The following is an 18812-nucleotide window of genomic DNA, read 5'->3' as shown; positions in this document are numbered from 1 at the left end:
CTGCTGATTTTTTTCCCTTGACTTTGCCATTTTCATTCTGACAACTTCCCCAAGAGGCAGGGGGTGGGGACCCCAGCCCCAGGTGGTGACGTTGGGGGCTGGCCCAGGTCTGGGGCGTGGACAAGCCTCACTACCAGGCTTCCTGTGTCTCCGGTTTAGCACATCTCTGCAGAAGTAACAGGCGCTCTCCCCGGTGGGCGCCTGCTCCCAACACTCACATAGACGCACCTGTGCAAGAAGCAGAGGGGAAGGGCGACCCAGGCCCAGAGGTAAGAGGGACAGACAGGGCTTCGTTCCTTCCCGAGGGGCGGGGAAGGGGAGAGGAACGCGGCAGAAGATGTGTTGGATTTCCAGGTCTCTGCCCACAGCTCTGACCACCTTCTCTTGCATTTCATGAGCATTGATCTCCCCTTGGAAATGGGAGCTTGCAGAGGCCAGGGATTACACCACACTTCTCTCCGCAGTCCCACGGCACACAGCTCAGTTCCCGGAGCGGAAGGGTGTTGACTCGGAAGGGTGACTCCGAGAGCAGAGAAGGAATGGGTGCTCAAGTGCCCCGGGCTGAGAAAGGCCACTAGTCATGGGCAGTGGAGGAGATGAAGACAGGGAGAGGGGAAAAGAAGAAGACAAGAGGGAAGGAGGGATGGGAAAGACATAAAAATGATCAACAAATATTAAGGAGGGAGGAGGCCTAGAAAAAAGAAAGGAAAAGAGAAAACAAAATAAAAGCAAGAAAAAGAGAAAGAGAAGTAGAATCTGGTCTAGAGACAACTCTCCCCCAAAATTAATTTTCCCAATGACCCAATCACCAAAAACTCACACCAGAACTCATACTTGCAGCATTTCATAAGCTGTGTGATTGATGTAGCCTCCATCGACTCCCTGTTTATGTGTTCCTACACTTTTGTGTACTTTTTGTGCATTTTTAGGATTTTTGAACAATATGTCTTAAGGCACTTCCACTTTAATTAGCTTTAAAATGATAAATGAAGCAGTGGAAAGGTAAAATTCCCAGAAAGGGTTGAAACTGAGCTCTTCGGTATGACACGCTGTAAAAGTGACAGATATGTATTTTTAGGCCACGACATCGTTAGAAAAATTGGTTCTAAGGAATTGGTTTTAGGTGTCTCAGCTGCTCTGGAAAAGGAGGCTAGTGCGGGTTAGAAAAGGATTTGCAGACCCTCCCCGGGCTTGGTGGGCGTGTGTGAGGGGGGGGGGCACGCAGGAGGTGATACCCCTCAAGTGGGATGCCCTGAGGACCCCAGCCTTCCGCTTCCATGCCCTGGGTCCTTTCCTCTTTCCTGAGGCCTCCCTGGCCTCCAGCCCTGTTCCCTGGGTGTCCTCTGTCCTCCCTTCCTGGCTGGATTCTGGGCGAGGGGCCTCCTTCCCCACGGTCAGATCCCTCAAAATAGAAAGGCCCCGTTCTCGCTAATTCAGAAATTTCACTCTGGGTGGGACAGCTCTTCCTGAACGTCCTGCTCTTGTGGCGTGACTTTTTCGGGGTGCGAGGCTGAGGGTAGAACCTGATGGGGGAGGTCACCGTACCGCATGTTCTGGCAAACAATTTCTTGCGCTGTGCAGGCTCTGGGCTCGACCAAAATGGCCGCCCTTCTCACCTCCGATGAAAGGGTTCCCAGAGGGCCGGGTCAGAGAGAACCCCGGGCTGTTTCCCTCCTTCAGCGTGGGGGCCCTTAGGTAGAAGAGGCCCCCCTGGGATAGAAACTCCCCCCACCGACCGGTTTGGGGCAGAAGCCCCTCAGCCCTGGGGCCCTGATCCTGGCCACGGCGGTCTCCGCCACGCAGTTGGAGAGCAAGGGCCCGGCGCGCTGTAGACCCTCAATGAGCGCTGGTTGAATGAACTACCTCCGATGAGGGTGGGTGTCGGGGAGGAGCAGGCGGGGGCCTGGGTTTGTGGGCTCCGAGGCTGGGGACTGTTCTGCACCTTTCGGGGGATTGTGGTAGGAGGGGGGCTGCGCTCTCCCCACGTGGGCGGCAGAGGCAAAGGAGAGGATGGCGGAGGTTGCAGCCAGGGAACCACAAGGGTCCCTCAGAGGGACCACGTCGCTAGGAAGTCAGTTCCTGTGAAGCCGGGAGCAGCACCCGGGCGCGTGCGGTGGAGGCCGCATCCCGCGGCGGGGCTGGAGGGGGCTGCCGGGGGCCGCGGGGAGGAGATGAAAGTGCCTGGGGGACCACAGACGGGCGCTGCGGCGGGGATGCGCCCTCCTGCTCCCCCCCAGCCTCGCTCCTCAGCCCAGCCCGGGCCGGGGAGCCTCGGGGCGCCGAGGGTGTGCGGTGCCTTGCCACTTTGGCCTCTCCTCGCCTCTCTTTGTGTGTCCTGCTCCGGGCGTGGGTTTGGCCTCTCAGAATTTCCTTCGCTTCCCCTCCGCCCCTACCTTGTTTGTACGACCCTGGGCTTTGTGTGTGATCGTGGGCTGTGTGAAGTGCAGCTGCTGCTTCAATGAGCTGCTCTGGGTCTCGCCCTGCCGCCCTCTTTCCCACCCATCCTCCCGTCATCTTCCCTTGGGGCTTCTGTGTGTTTCTCTGAACCTGTCCTTTCCCTTTTCTTTTTTAATATTTATTAATTTAATTAATTAATTTATTTTGGCTGCACTGGATCTTTGTTGTGACATGCGTGTGGGATCTAGTTCCCCGACCAGGGATCGAACCCAGGCCCCCTGCATTGGGAATGCGGAGTCTTACCCACTGGACCACCAGGGAAGTCCCTGTCCATTTCCCTTTGTCCAGCCTGCAGCCATCTCCCTGGCATCCGCCCCTGGGCTCCAGGCTGTGTTCTGCAGGCTCCCTTCACACGGAGGCTTGTGGAAGCCTGCATCCCTGCCAGAGGCCTGGATGCCGGTTTCCAGGCCAGAAGGGCCTAGAGAGTAGTGGCAGCTGGAGAGAGGAGGGATGCCAAAGGAGAAGAGGCAAGGGGCTCTCAAAGTGAGCCCAGGAGAGCCAGACTTGCCTCCCGGTGTCCGAGGCACAGAGGAAGGGGGACACGGATGCAGGGAGTTGAAGGTGGAGGCATCAGAGTGGGGAAGCATAGGTGCAGGAATGCACAGATGTGAGCAGAGAAACAGGGAGAGAGAGAGAGGAGCCAGGGCCTCGGGGACCAGCGGGCCCTCCCAGCCGCTCTCAGGGGCTGTGGTGCACAGGATGTTACTGTACTGGGGCGGAGCGCCTCTGGGGAGGCTGAGGATGTGGAAATCAAAGGCCAGCTCTCTGAGGCAGCAGCGGAAGCCCCAGGCACCAAACCAAACAGCAGCTGGAAACCCAGAGCCTCCTACACCAAGCTGAGCCCTGGGGTGGTTTGGGGCAGCGCAGGGAGCTGGTGGCGAGAGGTGGCCCTTGCACAGACCCCAGGATCAACGAGTGGGGAAGAAAAAATGACCACCACCTGGGGAGAGGCAAGAATGTCCCCAACCTTGCTCAGGCATCTAGGCTGACTTTGGACCCCAGGGAAGGGCTATCCCACATGCAGACTCCTTCACTCTCCGCTCACTAAGGACACGGTGGGTCTGGGGTGGCGGCAGTGGGACCCGCCCTCAGATGTAAGCGCGCCCTGCCCTACGCTTTCACCCCAGCCTTCCCCTCTGTGCCTCCATGGCCTAGGCCAACTTGCAAAACAACTGCACCCGTGACTAGCCTCCCTCTTCCTTTCCTGGAAACCTTCTTCCTGACCTCTTCTCTTCCTATTTCCCTGGTTTAAAAAAATTCTATCGGGGGCTTCCCTGGTGGTGCAGTGGTTGAGACTCTGCCTGCCAATGCAGGGGACACGGGTTCGAGCCCTGGTCTGGGAAGATCCCACATGCCGCGGAGCAACTGGGCCCGTGAGCCACAATTACTGAGCCTGCGCATCTGAAGCCTGTGCTCCGCAACAAGAGAGGTCGCGATAGTGAGAGGCCCGCGCACCGTGATGAAGAGTGGCCCCCGCTTGCCACAACTAGAGAAAGCCCTCGCACAGAAACGAAGACCCAACACAGCCATAAAATAAAAAATAAATTAATTAATTAATTAAAAAAAAAAATTCTATCAAGTTCCCACCATGAGTTAGGCCCTGGATAGTTCCCCTTTCAGGCAGATGGAGCAACAGGAGGGAGCTTTCCCCCTGCCCCCCAAACTTCATGAGGAGGACCAAGCCCTCAGCACCCATCTGAGTGCTATATCCTTATCATGGATCAGTGCCCAACAGGAAACAGAATGCATCTCAGATGGTTCAAGACCATCTGCAGAAAGAGGCGTGGACAGGGGCCCAACCAGCATGTTGAGGCACCAGATACCAGTAGGAAGAGGCAGAGTCTTGAAGGGGAAAGGGCCAACCTGGTGTTTCTAGAACCCAGTGAGGGTTTGAGCTGTGGTTAGGGGGCCATCTGACAGGAGCTGTAGTCACCAGGGGAGGGAGCGGGGAGAGAGGGAATACAGCCATTGCCAGAAAATATGCCCAGAACCGGGAGAGAGTAAGGATAAAATACCCCAGCCTCTCTCCCGGGCCCTCCCATCTCTTGTGGGTGCTTCCCAGTGGCCAACCCCAACCAGGAGCTGGAGGGTGAGGGAGCCGGCGTGACACGCTGTGTAGGGTGTGTAGCAGTCAGCGTCCTCGTGGAAAGCAGGGCAGAGAGGATGGAGCGTGCCTGGGGGGGACGCGCACGAGAATAGGCGGCGTGGATGCGGATGATTGGGCTTCATCCAGGCCAGGCTTGGGTGGGTGCAGACCCTTCACTGACCCATTTTAGTAACAGAATTAACATGTTGAGTACAGAAAAAAGGAATCAGTAATTTCCTCTCTTCTGTTCAATTCACTTTGGTTTAAGTTACCCAAACACATCCCGAGACCCTTCTCTGTGCTCCATCTGGTGCCAGTGGCAGCATTGCTGGCTGGACCATCACCTCTAACCCAGAGGAGATCAAGGTGGTGGAGGAGAGGTGGGAACCCGAGTCATTGCACCCGAAGGTAGAAGGTGGGACGTGCCCAAGGGGGTGTCAAGTTCAGAGTGGGAGGCTGTGGGAGTTCAGAGGGGGCAGATCACTGCAAAGGTGGTCTCGAGGGAGAGAAAGACCAGGCAGTGGGGAGAGAAAAGTAGGTCTGGATGCACAAACTCTGGGCCAGGTGCATGCCGACACTGCCCCGAAGGCCGTCTATGCTCTGAGGCCCGTTTACAGCCTGGGCCTGGAGTTCAAAGACACTTTTCTTTAAATTGCAGTATAGTTGATTTACAATGTTGTGTTAGCTTCTGCTGTACAGCAAAGTGATTCGGATACATGTATATATATATACATATACATTCTTTTTCATATTCTTTTCCATTATGGTTAATTACAGGATACTGAATATAGTTCCCTGTGTTACACAATAGGACCTTGTTGTTTATCCATTCTGTATATAATAGTTTGCATCTGCTAATCCCAAACTCCCAATCCAACCCTCCCCCACCCTGCTCGAAGACACTCGAGCCTGTCCCTGCCTGCCTTCCAGGCACTGTCTGGTGGCCTTCCTTTAGTCTCTACTTCCTCCATGTCATCTATCTGGTCCCGTTACCACATCAAGCTTCCTAAAGCTCTACAAAGACCACTCACATCTCCGCTCAAAAAAACAGCAGCGACTCCCAGTGGCCTGCAGAGCCGAGCCCTAACTCTTTAGCCTGCCTCTGAAGATTCAAGGTCAGGTTCCACGCGCCTTCCCATGTCAACCCCCACTACTTCCCTCCACAGCCCCCTGACCTTGCACATGGCAGTGGGATGCCCCCCCCTTTCCTTTCCAGCTAGCTCAGTGTTTTCAGACTTGAGTGTGCATCAGTCGCCCAGAGGTTTGCGAAAACACAGACAGCTGGACACACCCCCAGCTTCTGATTCAGCAGGTCTGGGGTGGACCCGAGAGTTTGCCTTTCTCACATGTTCTCAGGTATCAGCCACTGCTCATGACCTGTGACCACACGCTGAGAATCACTGCTCCAACCCAGTGCCGCCCGTTCCTTGAGGCCCGTTCAGAGCCTTTCTGCGACCCCCTCCTCCACAGCCTTGTCTGTCTTCCAAGCCCACAGAAACTCTGAAACATCATCTTTCTCCTTGTCCCACTCAGAGGCCTCATAGGGTCGGTCTGACAGCGAGCAGGGAATTGCCCTCTGCTCTTTCTCTGACGCATCACTCACACTGAATCAGGCCCCAAGTCCTGGCAGTTTTATTTTATTTTTTAAATATTTATTTATTTTGGCTGTGCCAGGTCTTAGTTGCGGCATGCGGGATCTTTAGTTGCGGCATGCGGACTCCTTAGTTGTGGCATGCATGCGGGATCTAGTTCCCAGACCAGGGATCAAACCTGGGCCCCCTGCATTGGGAGCGTGGAGTCTTACCCACTGGACCACGAGGGAAGTCCCAGTCCTGGGAGTTTTAATTCAGAACTCCTCCCTCAAGTCCCTCTCTCTGAGTTCAGGCCTCATCTTCTCTCACCAGGATTCTTGAAATGCTGCCTCCAGGGCTTGACCTCCTCCAGCTCATTGTTTGCTCAGCAGCTGAAGGCATCTATCTTGTAAATCTACTCCTGTCCTTCTCTAAGTAAAGCTCCCTAGCGCCCAGGGTCGAGTCCCAGCCTCCCAGTATGACACTCAAGGACCTTCATGACTTGGCTTGGCTCCCTGGTCCTAGTCCCAATTTACCACCTTCTCCGAGAATCCGTTTCTGGTCCCACCTGGCAGAGAACCCACCCCTGGCCTGAGCACAGCATGTGTGGCGTGTCCAGTGGGTGCCTTGTTAGAGATCTGCACATCTAGATCCTGGCCTGGCTGTGCAGGTCCTGAAGGGGTCCCAGGCCAGGTGAATGCCTGCTGACTGATGACTAGTGTCTCCCCCAGGCCCTGCCTTTTCTTTGGGGGAAGGCCCAGGTCCCTGCCTGCCTCAGCAAAGCCACAATGGACCCTGGAACCTCTCTTAGGCACCTGTTCCTGGTGCTGCAACTGGGTGAGTGCTCAGACTTGGAGTCTGGGTGCAGGTGGCCTGGGAGGAGGGGCTGATTGGGAAACGCAATGGGGGGGGGGATGAGGCGGAGGCAGGACAGCCACACCCTCGAGGCCTGACCCCCTGTTTTTCTACCTAGTGATGCTCCCAGCCGGTCCTCAGGGGAAAAAAGTGGTGCTGGGTAAGGCAGGAGACCTCGCAGAGCTGCCCTGCAAAGCTTACCAGAATAAGAACCTGCCCTTCAGCTGGAAAAATTCTAACCAGATCAAGATTCTGGGGCGTCATGGCTCCTTCTTGCACAAAGGTAGGCTGGTCCCACTCCCCGTTCAGAGAGAAAAGCCCCAGGGATTGAACACCTCTGGTGTCAGAGCCCAGCTCCTGGTAAACTCTGGGATCCTGGAGGTTCCAGCTGAGAGTCTCAGGGACTCTCCAAGTCCAGAGCCTCCCTCTGCCAGCTGCTGGTGGGCTGGGGAATGGCTTCTGGTGGTCTATTATAATTTCATTATTTTAATGGATATTAGAAAAATAACTATCATATAAAACCCATGATTTCATGAATATTGTTGCTACAGATCCATGACCATACTTTGTTTACTTCCATTAAAAATGATAGAATGATTTATTTCTAGCTTTTAAAGTGGAAAGAATTAAGATTTCAATACTTATTAGGAACGTTATTTTGCAGTAAAGGAGATTACTTTCTCACATAAATTTTACCCTCATGCTTCTCTTTAAATAACTCTTCTTTCTTCTGTGTATGACCTCTAATATTCAGCACATTATTAAATGGGAGTGTCATATAAGTCAAAAGTAGAAAAAAAAATGAGTCAAAATGCCACCAGTGGCACCGCTAGCAGCATGAGGGGTGGAGCCTCGGATGCTCCAGGATCGTGAAGAGTTGCCCCAGGGATAGGGGAGGATGGGGGCAACGGCTGCTTCTTCTAGACGCTAAGGAATGCAGCTGGACCTGGATCCCAAGCAGGCTCTCCTTATCAAGCAGACCCGGAGGACAACGCCTAGCTGGAGGACCAAGCAGAGCGGAGAAGGCCAGCCACCCTGTGCCTTTGGATTGAAGAATTTAACCCATTTACATGTAAGCTGTGTGGCTGACAGGGTCTTAATGCTCTGGCCAGGTGTCAGGCCTGTGCCTCTGAGGTGGGAGAGCCCAGTTCAGGACATTGGACCACCAGAGACCACCTGGCCCCATGTAATATCAACCAGCGAGAGCTCTCCCAGAGATCTCCATCTCATCTCCGTCTCAACGCTAAGACCCAACTCCACTCAATGACCAGCAAGCTCCAGTGCTGGACACCGCATGCCAAACAACTAGCAAGACAGGAACACAACCCCATGCATTAGCAGAGAGGCTGCCTAAAATCATAATAAGTTCACAGACACTCCAAAACACACCACCGGACGTGGTCCTGCCCACCAGAAAGACAAGATCCAGACTCATCCACCAGGACACAGGCACCAGTCCCCTCCACCAGGAAGCCTACACAACCCACTGAACCAACGTTACCCACTAGGGGCAGACACCAAAAACAACAGGAACTACGAACTTGCAGCCTCTGAAAAGGAGACCCCAAACACAGTAAGTTAAGCAAAATGAGAAGACAGAGAAATACACAGCAGATGAAGGAGCAAAGTAAAAACCCACCAGACCAAACAAATGAAGAGGAAATAGGCAGTCTACCTGAAAAAGAATTCAGAGTAATGATAGTGAAGATGATTCAAAATCTTGGAAACAGAATGGAGAAAATACAAGAAACGTTTAACAAGGACCTAGAAGAACTAAAGAGCAAACAAACAATGATGAACAACACAGTAAATGAAATTAAAAATTCTCTAGAAGGAATCAATAGCAGAATAACTGAGGCAGAAGAACGGATAAGTGACCTGGAAGATAAAATAGTGGAAATAACTACCACAGAGCACAGTAAAGAAGAAAGAATGAAAAGAATTGAGGACAGCCTCAGAGACCTCTGGGACAACATTAAACGCACCAACATTAGAATTATAGTGGTCCCAGAAGAAGAAGAGAAAAAGAAAGGGACTGAGAAAATATTTGAAGAGATTATAGTTGGAAACTTCCCTAATATAGGAAAGGAAATAGTCAAGTCCAGGAAGCACAGAGAGTCCCATATAGGATAAATCCAAGGAGAAACATGCCAAGACACATATTAATCAAACTATCAAAAACTAAATACAAAGAAAAAATATTAAAAGCAACAAATAATATTCAAGGGAATCCCCATAAGGTTAACAGCTGATCTTTCCGCAGAAACTCTGCAAGCCAGAAGGGAGTGGCAGGATATATTTAAAGTGATGAAAGGGAAAAACCTACAACCAAGATTACTCTACCCAGCAAGGACCTCATACAGATTCTACAGAGAAATTAAAACCTTTACAGACAAGCAAAAGCTAAGAGAATTCATCACCACCAAACCAGCTTTACAACAAATGCTAAAGGAACTTCTCTAGGCAGGAAACACAAGAGAAGGAAAAGACGTGCAATAACAAACCCAAAGCAATTAAGAAAATGGTAATAGGAACATACATATCAATAATTACCTTAAATGTAAATGGATTAAATGCTCCAACCAAAAGACATAGACTGGTTGAATGGATACAAAAACAAGAACCATATATATGCTGTCTACAAGAGACCCACTTCAGACCTAGGGACACATACAGACTGAAAGTGAGGGGATGGAAAAAGATATTCCATGCAAATGGAGATCAAAAGAAAGCTGGAGTAGCAATTCTCATATCAGACAAAATAGACTTTAAAATAAAGACTATTACAAGAGACAAAGAAGGACACTACATAATGATCAAGGGATCAATCCAAGAAGATATAACAATTGTAAATATTTATGCACCCAACATAGGAGCACCTCAATACATAAGGCAAATGCTAACAGCCATAAAAGGGGAAGTCAACAGTAACACAATAATAGTAGGCGACTTTAACACCCTACTCTCACCAATGGACAGACCATCCAAAATGAAAATAAATAGGGAAGCACAAGCTTTAAATGACACATTAAACCAGATGGACTTAATGGATATTTTTGGATATTTTTTTCCATCCAAAAACAACAGAATACACTTTCTTCTCAAGTGCTCATGGAACATTCTCCAGGATACACCATATCTTGGGTCACAAATCAAGCCTTGGTAAATTTAAGAAAATTGAAATCATATCAAGTACCTTTTCTGACCACAACACTATGAGACTAGATATCAATTACAGGAAAAAAAAACTGTAAAAAATACAAACACATGGAGGCTAAACAATATGCTACTAAATAACCAAGAGATCACTGAAGAAATCAAAGAGGAAATAAAAAAATACCTGGAAACAAATGACAATGAAAACACGACTCCCCAAAACCTATGGGATGCAGCAAAAGCAGTTGTAGGAGGGAAGTTTATAGCAATACAATCCTACCTCAAGAAACAAGAAACATCTCAAATAACCTAACCTTATACCTAAAGCAATTAGAGAAAGAAGAACAAAAAAACCCCCAAAATTAGCAAAAGGAAAGAAATCATAAAGATCAGAGCAGAAATAAATGAAAAAGAAATGAAGGAAACAATAGCAAAGATCAATAAAAGTAAAAGCTGGGTTCTTTGAGAAGATAAAATTGGTAAAGCACTAGCCAGACTCATCAAAAAAAAAAAAAAGAGAGAAGACTCAAATCAACAAAATTAGAAAGGAAAAAGGAGAAGTAACAGATGACCCTGCAGAAATACAAAGAATCATGAGGGATTACTACAAGCAACTATACGCCAATAAAATGGACAACCTGGAAGAAATGGAGAAATTCTCAGAAAAGCACAACCTTCTGAGACTGAACCAAGAAGAAATAGAAAATATGAACAGCCCAGTCACAAGCACTGAAATTGAAACTGTGATTAAAAATCTTCCAACAAACAAATGCCCAGGACCAGATGGCTTCACAGGCAAATTCTATCAAACATTTAGAGAAGAGCTAACACCTATCCTTCTTAAACTCTTCCAAAACATAGCAGAGGGAGGAACACTCCCAAACTCATCCTATGAGGCCACCATCACCCTGATACCAAAATCAGACAAAGATGTCAAAAAAAAAAAGAGAAAACTACAGGCCAATATCACTGATGAACATAGATGCTAAAGTCCTCAACAAAATACTAGCAAACAGAATCCAACAGCACACTGAAAGGATCATACACCATGATCAAGTAGGGTTTATCCCAGGAATGCAAGGATTCTTCAATATATGCAAATCAATCAATGTGATACACCATATTAACAAACTGAAGGATAAAAACCATATGATAATCTCAATAGATGCAGAAAAAGCTTTTGACAAAATTCAACACCCATTTATGATAAAAACCCTCCAGAAAGTAGGCACAGAGGGAACTTACCTCAACATAATAAAGGCCATATATGATAAACCCACAGCCAACATCGTCCTCAATGGTGAAAAACTGAAGCCATTTCCACTAAGATCAGGAACAAGACAAGGTTGCCCACTCTCACCACTATTATTCAACATAGTTTTGGAAGTTTTAGCCACAGCAATCAGAGAAGAAAAAGAAATAAAAGGAATCCAAATAGGAAAAGAAGAAGTAAAACTGTCACTCTTTGCAGATGATATGATACTATACATAGAGAATCCTAAAGAGGCTACCAGAAAACTACTAGAGCTAATCAATGAATTTGGTAAAGTTGCAGGATACAAAATTAATACACAGAAATCTCTTGCATTCCTATACACTAATGATGAAAAATCTGAAAGAGAAATTAAGGAAACACTCCCATTTACCACTGCAACAAAAATAATAAAATACCTAGGAATAAACCTACCTAGGGAGACAAAAGACCTGTATGCAGAAAACTATAAGACACTGATGAAAGAAATTAAAGATGATACAAATAGATGGAGAGATATACCATGTTCTTGGATTGGAAGAATCAACATTGTGAAAATGACTATACTACCCAAAGCAATCTACAGATTCAATGCAATCCCTATCAAACTACCAATGGCATTTTTCACAGAACTAGAACAAAAAAGTTCACAATTTGTATGGAAACACAAAAGACCCCGAATAGCCAAAGCAATGTTGAGAAAGAAAAACGGAGCTGGAGGAATCAGGTTCCCTGACTTCAGACTATGCTACAAAGCTACAGTAATCAAGACAGTATGGTACTGGCACAAAAACAGAAATACAGATCAGTGGAACAGGATAGAAAACCCAGAGATAAACCCACACACATATGGTTACCTTATCTTTGATAAAGGAGGCAAGAATATACAATGGAGAAAAGACAGCCTCTTCAATAAGTAGTGCTGGGTGAACTGGACAGCTACATGTAAAAGAATGAAATTAGAACACTCCCTAACACCATACACAAAAATAAACTCAAAATGGATTAAAGATCTAAATGTAAGGCCAGACACTATAAAACTCTTAGAGGAAAACATAGGCAGAACACTCTATGACACACATCACAGCAAGATCCTTTTTGACCCACCTCCTAGAGAAAGGGAAATAAAAAAAAAATAAACAAATGGGACCTAATGAAACTTAAAAGCTTTTGCACAGCAAAGGAAACCATAAACAAGACAAAAAGACAACCCTCAGAATGGGAGAAAATATTTGCAAATGAAGCAACTGACAAAGGATTAATCTCCAAAATATATAAGCAGCTCATGCAGCTCAATATCAAAAAAAAAACCCAATCCAAAAATGGGCAGAAGACCTAAATAGACATTTCTCCAAAGATGATATACAGATTGCCAACAAACACATGAAAGGATGCTCAACATCACTAATCATTAGAGAAATGCAAATCAAAACTACAATGAGGTATCACCTCACACTGGTCAGAATGGCCGTCATCAAAAAATCTAGAAACAATAAATGCTGGAGAGGGTGTGGAGAAAAGGGAACCCTCTTGCACTGTTGGTAGGAATGTAAATTGATACAGTCATTATGGAGAATAGTATGGAGGTTCCTTAAAAAACTAAAAAGAACTGCCGTACAACACAGCAATCCCACTACTGGGCATATACCCTGAGAAAACCATAATTCAAAAAGAGTTATGTACCACAATATTCATTGCAGCACTATTTACAATAGCCAGGACATGGAAGCAACCTAAGTGTCCATCATCAGATGAATGGATAAAGAAGATGTGGCACATATATACAGTGGAATATTACTCAGCCATAAAAAGAAACAAAATTGTGTTATTTGTAGTGAAGTGGATGGACCTAGAGTCTGTCATACAGAGTGAAGTAAGTCAGAAAGAGAAAAACAAATACCGTATGCTAACACATAGATTTGGAATCTAGAAAAAAAAAAAAAGTTCTGAAGAACCTAGGGGCAGCACAGGAATAAAGACGCAGATGTAGAGAACAGACTTGAGGACACGGGGAGGGGGAAGAGTAAGCTGGGACGAAGTGAGAGAGTGGCATTGACATATATACACTACCAAATGTAAAATAGATAGCTAGTGGGAAGCAGCCGCATAGCACAGGGAGATCAGCTCCGTGCTTTGCAACCACCTAGATGGGTGGGATAGGGAGAGTGGAAGGGAGACGCAAGAGGGAGACGATATGGGGATGTATGTAAACGTATAGCTGATTCACTTTGTTATACAGCAGAAACTAACACAACATTGTAAAGCAATTATACTCCAATAAAGATGTTAAAAAAAATGCCACCAGCATGAAATGTATTTTTATAAACATATTTTTTATTTTATAAGTTTATTCAATTTATTATTGTTTGCATTTCATTGCTTATTTTTAACATTTTTAAAAATTTTCATACATATATAAAAGTAAAATATTTATATAATGAACCCCCATGTATCCCACTCAGCTTCAACAATTATCAATTTGTGGCCAATTTTGTTTCATCTATATTCCCAACTCCCCACCACCATATTATTGTATAGCAAATATCAGACTTGTGTCACTTAATCCGTAAATACTTCAGTATGTATCTTTAAAATGTAATGACTTTCAAAAAACATATCCACAGTAAGGACCTACTGTATAGCACAGGGATCTATATTCAGTATCTTGTAATAACCTATAATGGAAAAGAATCTGAAAAAGAATATATATATATATCACTTTGCTGTACACCTGAAACACTGCATATCAACTATACTTCAATTTAAAAAAACACATCTACAGTATCATTATCAATGCTTAAAAATTAAAAATAATTCCTTAATGACAATAAATATCCAATCAGTGTTCAAATTTTCCCAGTTGCCTCATAGTAGTATTTTTACATTTGGTCTATTTGAATCAGAATTCAAATAAAAATTTATGCATGGTATTTGCTTGATATGTCCCTTAAATCTCTTTAAATTTATACATTTACTCTCCTTTTTTTCCCCTCTTGCAACTGATTGTTGAAGAAACCAGGCAATTGTCCTGCTAAGTTTTACATGGTGGTATCACTTAACATGTTCCTCTGTCCCTTGAATCTCCTATAGATTGGTGATTAGATCTAGCGCTTTGATCAAGTTCATTTTTTTTTCAGTGACTTATTACTATTTAATAACTGTATTCCACATTACAAAACATTAGAGCCCCATCTTTTTAAAATTGAAGTATAGTTGATTTACAGTGTTGTGTTAGTTTCTGGTGTACAGCAAAGTGATTCATTTATATCTATATATTTATCCCTCCCCCTTTGGTAACCATAAATCTGTTTTCTTTGTCTGTGAGTCTGTTTCTGTTTTGTAAATAAGTTCTGTTTTGTAAATTTTGTATCATATTTTAGATTCCACATATAAGTGATATCATATGATATTTGTCTTACTCTTTCTGACTTACTTAGTATGACAATCTCTAAGTCCATCTATGTTGCTGCAAATGGCATTATTTCATTCATTTTTATGGTTGAGTAATATTCCATTATATATATCTATATCTATATCTATATATGTCTTCTTTATCCATTTATTTGTAGATGGACATTTAGGTTGCATCCATGTCTTGGCTATTGTAAACAGTGCTGCTATGGATATTAGGATGCACACATTCAGTCTTTTGACAAGACCATTTTATAGATGGTGTTTTATACTACCAATTTCATCACATCAGGAGCATGTAATATCTATCACTCCTTTTGTGCTATTAAGGTTAATCAGTGGCTCAAGTTTAGTTTTAAATGATAATTATAATAACATTATTTTTAGGTTTTGGGGTTTTTTTTAACAGTTGCTTCTGTTTATATCAAGTGATATTGGCTTTCTGCTTACTACAGTGCTACAGTTTCCTTTTAAAATAAATTAATTTTAAAAAGTGAATCCATTTAAAGATGTTACATTAATAGGACAGGTAGATTTGGCCAAAGTCATGTATGAGGTACAAGAATAATTGAAGCTTGGGAAATACAGCTCTAGTCCAAGACTCTGATGTTACTAGTGAGGAAACTGAGGCCCAGGGAGAGGAAGTTTCTGTTTCTGCCCCAAGCTTTTGTGCCCCGTCAGAGGCAGAGCTGTGGCTAGATCTTGGCTGTGGATTTGGTCTTTCAACTTTCAACCTGGGCTCTCCTGGGGAGTCATCCTCAGGGCAGTCAAGGATGAACTGGCTATGGTGCATAGGAAACCATCTTTGTTGAAAATGCATGTCTCGCCTTCCTGCCTCTGTCCAGTGGAAAAAAATCTCCTCCTTCTCTGGCAAGAAAGTTCTTGCAGGGCTCCTACAGTCATGATTCAGACACCCATGTTCACCCTTCAAATCTGGACGTGAAGAAAAAAGGGGGTATTGGGCTGGATCTTCATTGAATCAAAGCCACTTCCTAAAATTAACAAAACCCCCAATTCCTGATCTCTTTCTGATAAAGACACAAAGCAGAAACCTGCACACTAAGCAGCTGACTGCCCTTTACCTATGTCCTCTCCTCTCAAACAGCTGCTTCAAGATGCCCCTATGATCAGCTAACCTCTGTCCTCCCCTGGATGGTGGGCTCCTGGTGCCCATTACATAATTTATATCCCTGGGCAGAGCTCAGGACAATAACTCCCTCCCACAATCTCTGTGAGCCTTTTTTTTTTTTGGTCCTAGAATTGTATTCTGCTGAATTGCTTGAAATAAGTGGACTTTCAGCTGGGGCTTTATTTTTATTAATTTAAAAGTTAAAATAATTTGAAAAAGTAATACAGTACATGGTAAAAATTTTATTTTTCTTATTTATTTATTTTTATTGGAGTATAGTTGCTTAAAAATGTTGTTTTAGCATGGTAAAAATTTTAAACCGTACTAATGTTACACAGTGACAATAAATCCCCCTCCTACTCCTGATCCTCAGTTTCTTGGTTCCCTTCCCCAGAAGCAACCATTTTAATCAGTTTCTGTATTTCCATCAAGAGAGGAACTATGCATGTAGAAGCATATATATATAGGTTCCCCTCTCTTCTTACATAAAATCAATTTATCATATATGGGTGTATATTATATGTGTATATATATATATATATATATATATATATATATATATATGGAGAGAGAGAGAGAGGCTACATGTTAATTAAGTAATTAGATAATGTTCTAGGTGCTGGGGATATAATATAGTAAAGAACAAAAGAAACATTCAGGCAATGAGCACACCATAACAATGCACCTGGTTCTAACCTTGGGGGTTTTTTTTTCTTAAAATTATGCAGGCATTTTGAAGATTGTTCTGTATTCAATATGTGTGTGCATCTATCTATATCTGCATATATCTGTCCCTCTATATATATTTCTACCTCATTTCTTTTCTGTGACTGCATAGTTCTTTTGTATAATTATACCATGATTTATTTGACTAATCCCATATTGTTCGACACTTAGGCTATTTTCATTTTATTGCTCTCACAAAGAAGAATTCTTCAGTGAGTCAAACCTGGTATCTTTGGACATATGTACAAATGTATCTGTAGGATGAATTCCTAGAAGTGAAATCAGTGGGCCAGGTCAGCTTGCTCTTTAGATATCTTTTTATTATACAAATTTTGCTGAAACGGCATCTGCTATAGTAAGATGCGACTGTATATCAATGTGCACTTTTCAATATGTTACTTCTTTTATGTAAATTTTATTGATGTTAACTGTTTTTTTCTCCAGATTTTTAAAGTATTACATGCTCATTATAGAATATTTGGCAAATGCAGAAAAGACTAAGGAAGAAAATCAAACGCACACATAATTCCACCACTCAGAGATATCTGCTGTTAACATTTTCATTTACTTCCTTCCGATCTCTGTTTAGTGTGGAAAATATATATTATTTACATAGATGATATCATACTATACATACTTTTTATCCTACTCCCTCAGAACATTATATCATGATGGGACAATCAATTATTAGGCTAATTTTTTAAAGTAATCTGTCAATGTTTACTAAATACAAAGTTCTAAAATCTTTTTACCTAGTAATAGCTATTCTGGAAAATCTTTTTTTTTTTTTAATTTTATTTATTTATTTATTTATGACCGTGTTGGGTCTTTGCTTCTGTGCTAGGGCTCTCTCTAGCCGTGGCAAGCGGGGGCCACTCCTCATCGCCGTGCGCGGGCCTCTCACCATCGCGGCCTCTCCTGTTGCGGAGCACAGGCTCCAGACGCGCAGGCTCAGCAACCGTGGCTCACGGGCCCAGTCGCTCTGCGGCATGTGGGATCCTCCCAGACCAGGGCTCGAACCCACGTCCCCTGCATCGGCAGGCGGATTCTCAACCACTGCGCCACCAGTGAAGCCCTGGAAAATCTATTTTTTTAAATAGTTTTATTTTATTTATTTATTTGGCTGTGCCACGCGGCTTGCAGGATCTTAGTTCCCCAACCAGGGTTTGAATCCCCGCCCTTGGCAGTGAAAGCGCGGAGTCCTATCCACTGGACTGCCAGGGAATTCCCTGGAAAATCTATTTGACTGAAATAAAATCAGAAATATTTCATGAAACCTGTGCAAGGATGTTGTTATAAGCATTACTTATAATATGAAAGCACAGAATTCAAACTGAAAACCCATCAATGATGAAAGGGTTGAAGTATGGTACAACTGTGGGAAACTATGCAGATAATAAAAAACAAGGGCTTTCCGGAAAATTGAGTAGACATACATATTAGTCTGCTTGGGCTGCCATAACAAAGTACCATGGTCTGGGTGACTCAAACAAGAGAAACACATATTCTCACAGTTCTGGAGGCTGGATGTCCTGAGATCAGGGTGCCAGCATGGTTGGGTTCTTTTATTTATTTATTTATTTATTATTTTTGGCTGCATTGGGTCTTTGCTGCTGTGTGCAGGCTTTCTCTAGTTGCAGTGAGTGGGAGTTAGTCTTCATTGTGGTGTGCAGGCTTCTCACTGCAGTGGCTTCTCTTGTTGTGGAGCATGGGCTCTAGAGTGCAGGCTTAGTAGTTGTGCCACACGGGCTTAGTTGCTCTGCTGCATGTAGGATCTTCCCGGACTAGGGCTCAAACCCGTGTCCCCTGCATTGGCAGGCAGATTTTTAACCACTGCACCACCAGGGAAGCCCCATGGTCGGGTTCTTTTTTTTTTTTTTTTTTTTTTTTTTTTTAAAGTTTTACTTGATTTTATTTATTTATTTATTTATTTCTGGCTGTGTTGGGTCTTTGGTTCGTGCGAGGGCTTTCTCCAGTTGCGGCAAGCGGGGGCCACTCTTCATCGCGGTGCGGGGACCTCTCTTCATCGTGGTGCGCGGGCCTTTCTCTATCGCGGCCCCTCCCGTCGCGGGGCACAGGCTCCAGACGCGCAGGCTCAGCAATTGTGGCTCACGGGCCCAGCTGCTCCGTGGCATGTGGGATCTTCCCAGACCAGGGCTTGAACCCGTG

At 44.8% G+C, this 18812-nt stretch overlaps 1 protein-coding gene across 1 annotated transcript in view; it reads left to right on the top strand.

Annotated features, from left to right (window-relative positions):
* Positions 1-213: 213 nt before the first annotated feature.
* CD4 (CD4 molecule) overlaps positions 214-18812 on the top strand; it is a 37131-nt gene continuing 18532 nt past the window's right edge. Inside the window, exons 1-3 of the mRNA XM_057556805.1 lie at positions 214-269; positions 6834-6951; positions 7088-7252. Of these exons, the coding sequence (XP_057412788.1) occupies positions 6903-6951; positions 7088-7252 (214 nt within the window). The 5' untranslated portion in view covers positions 214-269; positions 6834-6902. The remainder of the gene's footprint in view (positions 270-6833; positions 6952-7087; positions 7253-18812) is intronic.

This window comes from Balaenoptera acutorostrata, chromosome 11, assembly GCF_949987535.1.
Source record: "Balaenoptera acutorostrata chromosome 11, mBalAcu1.1, whole genome shotgun sequence".
Taxonomy (NCBI): Eukaryota; Metazoa; Chordata; class Mammalia; order Artiodactyla; family Balaenopteridae; genus Balaenoptera; species Balaenoptera acutorostrata.
The sequence above is the reverse complement of the archived record's forward strand: the minus strand, read 5'-3'. Positions and strand labels throughout refer to the sequence as shown.